This window comes from Crassostrea angulata, chromosome 10 (genome assembly GCF_025612915.1).
Source record: "Crassostrea angulata isolate pt1a10 chromosome 10, ASM2561291v2, whole genome shotgun sequence".
NCBI classification, from domain to species: domain Eukaryota; kingdom Metazoa; phylum Mollusca; class Bivalvia; order Ostreida; family Ostreidae; genus Magallana; species Magallana angulata.
This window is the reverse complement of record NC_069120.1, coordinates 52,959,001-52,970,905: the sequence shown is the minus strand read 5'-3', so window position 1 is coordinate 52,970,905 and position 11,905 is coordinate 52,959,001. Positions and strand designations below refer to the sequence as shown.

The window sequence follows — 11,905 nt, the reverse complement described above, 5'->3', positions numbered from 1 at the left end:
TTAACATTTAGAATCTTCACTGTATATACAAGCTTTGGTGTATATATTGGCATTTTTGGTGCAGTTGTTCTTGAGAGGAAGATTTAAATAGACATGCACCCTATTTTCACCGTTTCTTTTAACAATTTAGAATCCCCTTTCCATAAGAATGTTTTGTATGAAGTTTACTGTAGTTAAACTTGGTTAAATAGTTTTAGAGAAGAAGTAAAAAATGTGAAAAGTGTACAGACAGACGGCAGATCGACAGACGAACGACGAACAACGGTGAACAGAAAAGCTCACTTGGACCTATAGTTCAGGTGAGCAAAATACTTTAATTTACTTTAGTTATTATAGATAAGACTAAGAGTTGTTAGTAACACGAATGGTAAAATTATATTCATCAGTTAATGCTGATTACAGTTTAAAGTTGTTGAGTGAAGTTTACACTTCTGAAACAAAACCAGCAATGATCAAGTAAACTATGGCTGTTATGCATGGTTTACAAATGTGAAAAATAGATTAATGTTGTTCCAGTTAAAAAACCTGGTTTATCAACTGTGAAACTATGTTTAGCTTATTTTTGGAATCTGGCATGCCATTTATACATCTTATTTTTGGCACACCAAATGTTCATATAATAAATTAACACAGTCTGGTACAGATTTGTTAGAACAAAAAACAAAGCATAGTTAAAGATTCCTACTTTTAATATTTTTGTACAATTAATTAAGTTATTGATCACAAATTAACAATTCAAATGTACAAAAACATGAAAATGGAATAAGGCCAAATACAGTTGAATATCATATCTTTTAGAAGAGTGCTGCCAAGTTTTTTAGGTCCAAAAAATAGAATAATCGTTATCTGTGACTTTAAGAAGATAAAAACACACTTCGTACAAGGAATTGTGGTATGCATTGAAATTGAAACAAATATAATTGGCCGATGACAAAATAACTGATTTACAAAAAAGGTTGACATTATTAAATTGGAATTAAAATGACTCTTCTAAAAGAGATGATGTTTATTGTCAACATTGAAATAACAGAATGAAAGAAAGACAGTTCAAACAACTTCATGGTCTCTTAAAAGTTATTTGAATCAAATTAAGCACTGTAAAAACATCAAACATGTGTGGGGAAACAAGTTTTTAACAAAAAATTGAAATAAAATAAATCTGATAGACATTTTGACATGTATTACATTAAAAAAAAACAGTCAAAATGGATTAAAAAGATTTATTGTTAAAAATTTTAAATAAAATAATTCCAATTAAAATTTGACATGTTTTACATAAAAAGAGCTGTCAATCTTATGTAACAATTTAACAATAAACATTTTTGAATCATAAAAAAAACAGCTGCTACAAAGATTCTTTGAAGGGAAATTTCATTAAGTTTTTTTGTATTGAAAATGGATGAAAGAGGTTTTATGATACCTTATCATCATTTATAAAATTTAAATTATGTGTGAAAACATTTCAAGTTCTCTAAGATAATTCTGCATTAGCAAAAAGACAAGTTTTAACTTTTTGAGGGCTATCAAAATAAAAATTATGTACCGGTAAATGAAGGTCCAATGTACAACAAATTTTTACTTTTGAAACAGAGGAAGGTGGGAAGGGTCCATTAAAACGTTTCTCTGTAGCAAATGTTCTTTTGCATGCTCATATATGTATATTGTATATGAGGATTTCAAACTGGATTTTGATTTTACATTTCACTGAAATAAAAATTATACCCTGTTTCAAACTAAACGTTCATTAAGGTTTATTGCACATGGCTGTCTTATATCTAGAGTTTAGTTCCGTGGACATTTGTTCAGAGTAACATCCCCAGTGATGTCCCCTGATGACAAGTATTGGGCTTTGTACAGTTCTCCTTTACCACGCCTGATCTCAAAATTACGAATACATCCAGAAAAGTTCCTGTCAGTCAATATTCCTGTCCTGGTAAAATCTGAAATACACAGCAAAATCAGCGGTTAATATCAAATAACTTAATGCTATGACATAAAGAAAATGTCATGAGTAAACAAAGCAGAACAACTTATTCACATAAACCAATGAATAAATTTGAAGTTGCACTGCTCTATTGATATATGTTACATAACAATAAACTCCTCTACAGGAATTAGCATTAATCAGTGACAGACCTGGGACTCCTCCTATATACATAGGATCATTGGTGTTGATCTCGGAGGATCCCACCGCGCCTGTTCCCGCGGGGGCGTTGTTCCCATCCACCGTCAATAACAGAACATTCTTGGCCTTGTTTACTGCAAACCAAAGAAACATGTAACTAACGCATTGTCAAACAGTACTTATTCCTAAAACATGTTACAGTATCATGAATTTTTTGTTGTAGATTATTCAACATTTTAATCTTATATTAGTCCTAAAAAGGATATATTCTGGACTACTTGGTGAAATATAATTTAATCCAAAAAGAGGATCGTGAGTCCTGTCTTTCACTCACCACTGATACTGTGCCATTCACCGTCACACAGTGCATTTTCCTCCCGAGGCGTGTATTCCGTCTTGACCTCCCCTTGTCCATTGTCAGCTGTAGCAACAACCTGTCAACAAGAGCAAGCACAAAACTTGGTGACAAGGGCATCTTATTTATAAAACATCTGTACAATAAGTAGTAATCAAAACTGTAAACAGAACAGAATCAAGCTAACTACTGTAAACCAACTTTTATTCGCGACGACTTTATTACGCGATTTATCAAAGATGAACTGGTTCGCGGCGACTAATTTTCGCGACTAAACCTTATCCACACCTTCTTCTTTTATTACAAATATATGGTAAATACTGGTCCACGGTGAGAAATATTTGCGACAATGAGACCCTCGTGAACCTCGCAAAAATTTCTCGCACGCGAATAAAAGTTGGTTTACAGTATCTTCCCTGCATATATGTCAATGACATATCCTCTATCAGAATAACTAAAAACACAAACCTTTCCATCCACAAGTTGAAGGAAGATGTAGTCTCCTTTTTCGGCTGGATCATAGATTGCAAGGATGACCCCGCTCAAGTTCCTGGGTCTGATATCCAGGTTAAAAGCAAAGTCCAGACCCACATAGTACTTATCATCTGTGTAATAAAATAATGGACAGTTAGCTCTATGTAATCAAAGTCCAGACCCACATAGTACTTATCATCTGTGTAATAAAACATTGGACATTTAGCTCTATGTAATCAAAGTCCAGACCCCCAAAGTACTTATCATCTGTGTAATAAAACATTGGACAGTTAGCTCTATGTAATCAAAGTCCAGACCCACATAGTACTTATCATATGTGTAATAAAACATTGGACATTTAGCTCTATGTAATCAAAGTCCAGACCCACATAGTACTTATCATATGTGTAATAAAACATTGGACATTTAGCTCTATGTAATCAAAGTCCAGACCCACATAGTACTTATCATCTGTGTAATAAAACATTGGACAGTTAGCTCTATGTAATCAAAGTCCAGACCCACATAGTACTTATCATATGTGTAATAAAATAATGGACAGTTAGCTCGATGTAATCAAAGTCCAGACCCACAAAGTACTTATCATCTGTGTACTGGTAATAAAACATTGGACAGTTATCTGTATGTATTCAATCATATCCCTTTGTCTCCCCCGACACCAGAAATGTAAGACTTACACAGAGTGATGTAGCCTCCCTGGTCGTTGAAGAAGGTTCCCCTCTCCAGATTGGCCACACAAGAGCTGACCTTCTGTGTCGCATTAGGCTGACCAAAGGTCTCGTAGTTCTGTTCCATGTTACGCATACATCCCTCAAAACTGCCTAGTACACCCTGAACAAAAAAATTAGTATTCTTGTGTGAATTTTTTCAGGCTCATTGTAAATACAGGTGATTCTAATGGTCAGAATAAGATTGCGTTAATCATGACCTAGTGATTGAACCAGCCGTTACCATTCATTCCGTAGAACACGTACCTGTAAGTGTTTCTTGACTTTGTCGTTAGAGGATAGGTCTGGATTAATCCCACCCACAAAGAATGGCTTTCGGAGGTTCAGCGACTGTGTTGGACCAGGAGAAGTTCCCACTTTAGCTGTGCCCCCATCCACAGAGATCTTCCCTGTCTTCTGATTTCTTCCAAACTCCACGGTATGCCATTTGCCGTCATTGTATTTTTGGTCAGTTTCAAGATTCAGGGCCCCAGAGCCACAGTTGAAAGAGAAAACAAGATGGCCGTCTTTCATGATAAGGGAAATGAAGTCTGTCTTTCGTCTGTCTGTGGCATACAACATAATTCCTCCACTGCTTGTTGTCTTAAACTCTATCTCTATATTGGCCCTATAATGAAATAAAATCTTGCTGGTGCTTATTTTAATCAAACTTTTAAGAACTGCTCCACATCATGGAAATTTCCCTTCACTTTGTTTTGAACAGTACACACTAAATGGACATGCTTCTTACTTGACTCTCAGACTCTTCCAGCCCACATACTCGTGGCGGCTCGTCAGCGTGTCACCAAACTTGAAGCCCTCCACGTCTCCTGGACTGATCGTCTCGACGTCAACATTTGACGGCAGGCGACACTTCTCCTCTGGAGCCACTGTCACTTCCTTAGTTGACTCCTCAGCTTTTAAATATCAAACAAAAATCAGTTTCTAAGGTTTCATCTACATTAAGTAAAGATTTGAAATGTTTTCTATATTATCATAATAAATGCTGTCGATCTACATTGATTTCTTGTCACATATTTCTTTTTAAAGTTATGAATGGATAGGAGACATGTTAAGAAGAATCTTGATACATGATGACATCACACAACACTGAACTGATTGCTGAGTGATGATATGATACGTACTGTCAGTGGGGAATGTTGGTAGAACTGTTGTCGTGGTAACACTAATCTCTGTATCCTCTATAGGACATTCACTGAATGAGACATCTCGCACATTCTGGCGTGGAATGGTGGCAAAATTTAAGAAACTGAAAAATAAATATCCAAATAGAAACATTTGAATAAATTTTGTTTCATAATCAATACTTGATTTCCTGTTGTGGTTGATGTATGCAGTGTCAATTACTTACTTTCCGTTGATTGTGAAATCAGACATACAGCCGGAGAATCTGGCAGTGGATGCTACCAGTCTTTCTGACATGGTGAAGTCGGTGCCTCCAATGTAAAGAGGGCGCTCCGTGAATACATCTGTGCCCGATCTTCCCGTCTTATCCACCATTTCCTGGTCATCTATATTCATCATCAGCCTACAAGATAAACTCTTTCTTTTTTTCACTCAGAACACATAATGCACTTCCACACATGGCAAGCTCACACATAAAGAAGAGTATGATAATGATCATCTTTTGAACCCATCCAACATACTTTGCTCCCATTTTCATTATGGACACATAGTGCCAGTTTCCATCATTGTATGTATTGACTGTGCTTTCCAGAGCCAGGGGGGCACCACCAGGGTCAGAGGTTACCACCAGACGACCTCTCAAAATAGCCACGGAGAATCCAGATGTCTGAAATGGAACATTGACTGAACTTAACATATCATTTGATAATAAAAACAACAGTAGAGACCAAAACAGAAAGTAAATAATCTACATGTAATCCTTCGACTTTCATTAAATATCTGGGAGCGAGTTCTTACCTGGTCGTTGTTAGATGTGTACAGAATCATGCTGGCGTTGGACAGTGTCTTAATTCTGAAGGTCACATCAAAGTTGGTACCCACACTGGCTGCCAGCTCCTTGGAGATGAACCCACGCCTTTCCTGGTCAAATGTGGCAGTTCTCAAGATCTACAACCACAGTCAAATCATAGGAATAGAGACACACAAAAATCAGTGTTAACATTTAACAATATAACCTGTGTTTAGATCATGTAAGAAGTAATATGTCAATTAAAGGAATAGAGAAGCACCGATGCAGGTCACTGCTAGTGTGTATAACCTGCGTTACAGTCATGATAGAGCTAATGATTTCTGACCTGTTCAGGACATCCCCGGACTACGCCCTTGGCCGCCTCATTCTTGTTCAGATCCCATTTGTTGATGTTGAACTGAAGGTCCTGTACACAGCCATCAAAACCTCGGGATTCCACATTACTACAACATAGCTCACATTTTTATCCTAGGCTGTTATTCTCTACAGATTAGCAGTAGTATTCTTCTCTATTACAGATAGTACTCTGTTAAAGCTTAGAACATTAATGTTAGCGCGACATACCCAACAGGAACAAAGAGTCGGTTGTATCCTCCAATGAAAATGTCGTCTGTGTAGCTAAGTTCAGTCAGTGATCCCGGAGACTGGCCTTGTATGGCTGTGAACAAACAACACGTAAAGCTAGCCATTACAAGTACAATGTGCTATAAATAAACTCAAACACCAACAAGAGAAAACATTGTCTGTTGTCGATATAAGTACACAATGTGAATTTGATTTTAAATCAAGAGGATTTTGGTGCTATTGTAGTCATGATATTATTTTAGGAAGCTGACTGATTGATCAAATTAATATAAACCATCAGACCCCCCAAAAATAAACCGAGATCAGAAAAGGTCAAATTCTATCTAAAATCTACCTTTCTTATCAACTTTGCATCATACAGAGGAGCACACGCAATGCCTACCGCCAAATTGAGTCGTTATTTGAACATAATTATCTTTATTTAAAACCATTTAATTTAAATCAAATAAACAGGCGTAACAACAGCTTACCGTCTCCATTGTCCACCTTGAGCACCCCGAACCTCTCCTGTCTCTGGGCCTGGATCGTGTGCCAATTCCCGTCGTTGTACGTCCCTGGGGTGATCAGTTTGGCCGGCATGCCCCCAAGGTCGTACTGGAACAATACGTGACCCTCCTTCATCTCCAGCGACATGAAGTCACGGTTCTTGCCCATGAAGAAGATCAGTCCATTTTCAGCGTAGGTCTTGAAGCTCAGGATGATGTTCGATTCTTTAGCCGGTTTGAAGTTGACCTTGGAAGCGCTCAGCCTCACGTAACCTTTGCCATTGAATCGGAAGCCATTGGATACAACTGATTTCATGACATCTCTAAAATCCCCAAAAAATCAATTCTTGACATTATATAAACTTTCAAAACCTTTCATCTAAACAAAAAACTAAATTTTTGAATCAAAAGCAATATGTCTTTCATCAAAGATTACAATTCCAAAGAAAATCTCGCACTAACTGACCTTTCAATGGCTCCTTTGAAGTTGTTTTCTCCTGCCACAAAGTTCCACAATCCCAATGGTTTCCCATCAAACATCACCTCTTCCATAGCACCATTATAGTACGTGGAATCCACAGGGCGAGGTAACTGTGTATAGAAAATACAAAAGGTTAAAAGTCAAAATCTGCTTTGTATGTATTTTTATACATGTAATAACGTACTGTTTCAGCAGGAAAATCATTAATATGAATCCCCAAAACATCATTGGTACTATTTATTTCTATTTTCCTTTAGCTTAATACAGTCAAACTTGGTTATCTCGAACTAGATGGGACATACTGTTTAAAAATTGAGATATCCGAGTGTTCGAGATATTGAGGGTAAAATACTTAAAAAATAAGTGGTTGGGACTTACACATAACTTCGACCAGGCTTGGGGCGAATTACATTGTAAAGTAATGCATTACATTACCATTACTTCATGAATTTTGGCATTAAATTACCATTACCATTACTTGATTAAATCAATTAATTGTAATTGCAAGTAATTGATAAAATTGTCAATGTATTTGAAAGTAATTAATTACTTTTCAAAGTAATTGACCCCAACTCTGCAAGTTGATTTTCTTGAAGTAATGCATTACATTACCATAACAAGAGTAAAGTAATGTATTACCATTACCATTACTTTGTTTTAAAAAAGTAAAGCTAATAAAGAGTTTTTGCAAATGTTTCAAATATAAAACACTCCTTAACATATCTACAGTTTCATGTTCAGTATCAGGTTCAAATTCAATGACTATATATACAAGAGTCATTCTTTATTTGCTCAATATATATAATACCGTAATGTCTCGTGTATAATACGCACTCGTGTATAATACGCACCCCCAAAGTTGACCAAAAAATGGCGAAAAAACAGCAGGTCCTATGTATAACATGCACCCAAAAAAATGGCGAAATCAACGGCCGCCATTTCCCCCCAGACTATCGATGTTTCATAGTAATTTTATAATCCATGCGCAATTTCTTTAATTTTGAGATCGGAACATAGCACAGACGATGAAAATCGACGGCCGCCATTTTCCCAAATAACTATCGATGTTTAATGATGATTTTTTAACCCAAGCGTAATTACTGTAATTTCGTGATCGGAACATGGCCTAAGCGATATTAGAGTCAAAGTTCTTATACTTTTAATAAAAAAAGGACGGCACGATTTACATGGACGGTATCAAATATCATTTGACACTTCGTAAAGAGTTTCTTACAACATCGGAGAAGTAGAAGATCATCATACGTAGAGAAGAACGGCAACTGAGCTTAGTGCTTAAAAGTAATAATGTTTGCAGACATAAACCAGAAATGATTTAATTGATTAATTATAGTCAAACCCTATGATTGTTGTTTAAATAAACATTGTGAAGAAACTTACGTATGTCGTATATCGTCATTATCAAGTCGTACAAATGATCGATGTAATTTTAGCAGTGTCTATGTAATTTAAAGCAATAACGTTTAACTGCATAACGGGACACAAAGTAATTAAGTTTAATAAAATCAGAATAATTGCTTATCTACGTGCACTTGAAAACACCCTGTGAAGTCCGACACGAGAGAGGTGCATGCTTCTGACACCGGAAATTGTTAAACAAACATTGACCACGCGCCAAGTCAACAGGTGGCTGCTTACGTAATGGCGAATACACTGGCGATATTTAAACTTGTTTGATGCAAGAAATAGTGTTAAAAGAGGATTTCAATACATGGGGGGGGGGGGGGGGGAATTAAGAATAAGGTATTTCTGATGCAGTAAATTTAGTATGTACTCATTCAATTTGCATAATACGCTAAATCGGCAGTCACTACTCCCGTGGTATCAAGAATCACGGTTTGAAAAAATGGGGTACAATTTTGGTCCTATGTATAACACGCACCCCCCACTTTTGATCAAATTTTGGCTGAAAAAAAGTGCGTGTTATACACGCGACATTACGGTAATCTTGTGGCATTATGAACAACATATTACATAAGTAAAAAGATATTATTTTATAGACATTTGGCATGATACAATGTCAGATATGATATAGAAACACAGAATTTGTGCATAATAGAAAACAATTTATGGAATAATGTTGCTTTTATTAAAAAGCTAAATAGAGATATTTCCCCAGATAACACAAATCTTTATAATTTTGGACACTTAATTGTATTAATTTATAGACAGAGGGTTTTTCCCAGTTATATTTCTTAATATATTTTAATTGCATTTCTTTATGCTGAGGACACCTAAGACAAAAGATTGCTGTTGCACTTTATGATCAAAGTTTCAAAGGTTTCATCTTTTAATTGCATCCTATTAGTTTGAAAATCTTCCCAGCTATACTAATTAAACGTTCTACAGGTGCAGCAAAAGCTGGGACTGAAAGATTATTTGACAATCTTTATCTTAGGATATATTAAGTGAAAAACTAGAAAAAATACATGAATCTTGTATTTTCTATCAGTCCAAACTTATGTACTTAATATACATGTACAACAGAGAGCGAGAGAGAGAGAGAGAGAGAGAGAGAGAGAGAGAGAAATGGGTTATAATATTCTAAGTGATTTTGATTTTCATCATGGATGGACAGTGCATTCATTTTGCCCTTAAAGGTGCATGTCTGTCCCCCATTCTATTGGGACATGGCATAGGGAAGGGGATTGGGGTGTTTAGCACTTCTTATAACAATAGATTGTTTTGATACTTAGGTTATCCTGTGGGCACAGTGTGTTGTTGACATCTGACATATCGATTATAGTGGATATGTTGATGTCTTCGACATATCCACTATAATCGATATGTCAGTGTTTGAGATATCAAAGTTCAACTATAACAACAAATTTTAAAACTTTGTTTCTATTAACAGGAGAAATGTCTATTGATGTCTTCAGAGCCTTACCCTGACGTCGCTGGGGACCCCACCCACGTAGAACTTGGTGGTCTGGGGGTTCAGCTCTAGGACAGTGAAGGTTCCGCCGGACTCTCCCGTCACTTTATCATTGTTGCTGTCTCCATCTCCTATGACCTCTAACTCTCCAGACTTCCCAATCCTTCACAAAGACCAAAAACATCACCAACTGAACAATAACCAAAAACATCACCAACTGAACAATAACAATCACCAAGTGAATAATGTCAGAAAATATGGACAGATATTACAATTTTATGTTGAGAAAATTATTTCTTCCTACACAATGTTAATGATGCAAAGTATGACATACTGTACAAAGGGATATATTCACCATTTCTATTTTATTTCTGCCCCTTTCACTCTTGTTGTCAGCATGCGAGTTTAAGACTGGGTGAATTGTAACCACAGACTTATTCCAACTCACCTCTTGGCCTTGATCACCCCAGACTTATTCCGACTCACCTTTTGGCCTTGATCAGGTACCATTTGCCATCAGAGACGTCCATATTGGAGACGATTTCCGCTGGATCAGATCCAAGGTTGTAACGCAGGACTGGGCGTCCGTCTCTTAGTTCTAGAGACATGTAGTCCTTCAATAAGAGTGTTTAGATATCACATCACTGTCAATTTTTTTTTATCATGGGTTTCTGTCCCACCAATTTACATGTAAATGTAGCCGTTTATATGACAAGCTTGACAAATTCTCAAGCCGCAGTTAATGTACCCATTTGCTGGTTTACAACAATGCTTTAAAATTATACCTGTGATTTTGAATTTCCATCACCGTAAGCTTTTTAAAAAAATGTTGACTATTTACAATAAAAGTAATTTTGATAACTTACGGGTGTGACTCGGTTTGGCATCATGTCCGCTCCAACGTAGCCAAGCAGTGCCCTCTTCTGGCGAGTCTGTACATACATGGAGAGAGTGGAGTAGGAGCCAGCAGACTCAATATTGGCTGGATTTCTCAGTGTGGCTGTTGTGTTTCCAACAAACTCCAGACCGACACGGATCTGTAAACAAATTAATCAATATCTTCAAAACTGGTATTAATATTGCATTTCTATTAATTGAATATTGCAGCCAACTACATTCTTTGCCATTGCCATCTTTCCTTCCTGATTGACTTCCAGCCAATAGTAATTAATAACACCAATAGTATGTTTAGATATTTATTACTGAAACAACCATAAAAAAACATATACATAATAGTTGGATTGAAATGGCCGCAAATTTTGCAGGAGTCAAGGGAGACAACTAGGATACCTTAACAAAATGGGCAAGCTAGTGGCCTCGCTTATGCGAGTGCCATGAAACCCCATGCCTGACACGCATGGTGGCTAGGCATACAATCTGCACAGCTTTTACACCCTGCCTCTGGCTTGCTACCTGGTTTAACTTTTTAACACCACCAGCTTGTAGCCTCTCCTCCTTTTTATAGAGGTAGAGGGGGTCTGAGCACTGAAATGCTGCAGACCCCAAGCAGTTTAGGAACACATTACACACATTTGCTCAATGGCATTTAACTTCCATGTTAACACACCGCCATGAGACCCCCTCATGCTTTATGCAGATGAGCAGAGACAACCAGGTTAAGCTAGTGCCCTTGACGGCCTTTAATGTTTCCCTGACTCCTCCCCCATAAAGTTGCGACAAAATAAATACCCCAGCAATTATGTGTATTTACTGATTTCTGAAGTTGTGGATTAAATTAAATGTTGGAATGAATAAAATTATCTTCGCACAAGAGTCGTAAGTGTTTCAAGCCAGGAGCTCCGCTTGAAACAGTCCACTGCAA

The 11,905-nt window shown here is 36.8% G+C and overlaps 1 protein-coding gene across 2 annotated transcripts in view; it reads right to left on the bottom strand.

The window, feature by feature from the left end:
• Positions 1–671: 671 nt before the first annotated feature.
• The window catches only part of LOC128166162 (laminin subunit alpha-like), a 46,590-nt gene continuing 35,356 nt past the window's right edge, over positions 672–11,905 (bottom strand). The window contains exons 56-73 of one of the 2 annotated variants that reach the window (XM_052831144.1): positions 10,950–11,120; positions 10,570–10,697; positions 10,096–10,246; positions 7,176–7,300; positions 6,695–7,032; positions 6,204–6,297; positions 5,965–6,082; positions 5,627–5,776; positions 5,350–5,495; positions 5,055–5,231; positions 4,828–4,952; positions 4,434–4,599; positions 3,950–4,310; positions 3,653–3,806; positions 2,949–3,085; positions 2,460–2,559; positions 2,137–2,259; positions 672–1,940 (exon numbers count right to left, since the gene is read on the bottom strand). In XM_052831144.1, coding sequence (XP_052687104.1) covers positions 1,783–1,940; positions 2,137–2,259; positions 2,460–2,559; positions 2,949–3,085; positions 3,653–3,806; positions 3,950–4,310; positions 4,434–4,599; positions 4,828–4,952; positions 5,055–5,231; positions 5,350–5,495; positions 5,627–5,776; positions 5,965–6,082; positions 6,204–6,297; positions 6,695–7,032; positions 7,176–7,300; positions 10,096–10,246; positions 10,570–10,697; positions 10,950–11,120 — 2,922 coding nt within the window. In that variant the 3' untranslated portion in view covers positions 672–1,782. Of the gene's footprint in view, positions 1,941–2,136; positions 2,260–2,459; positions 2,560–2,948; positions 3,086–3,119; positions 3,426–3,652; positions 3,807–3,949; positions 4,311–4,433; positions 4,600–4,827; positions 4,953–5,054; positions 5,232–5,349; positions 5,496–5,626; positions 5,777–5,964; positions 6,083–6,203; positions 6,298–6,694; positions 7,033–7,175; positions 7,301–10,095; positions 10,247–10,569; positions 10,698–10,949; positions 11,121–11,905 lie in introns of those variants that run through there. The other variant, XM_052831145.1, reaches the window with a different exon arrangement.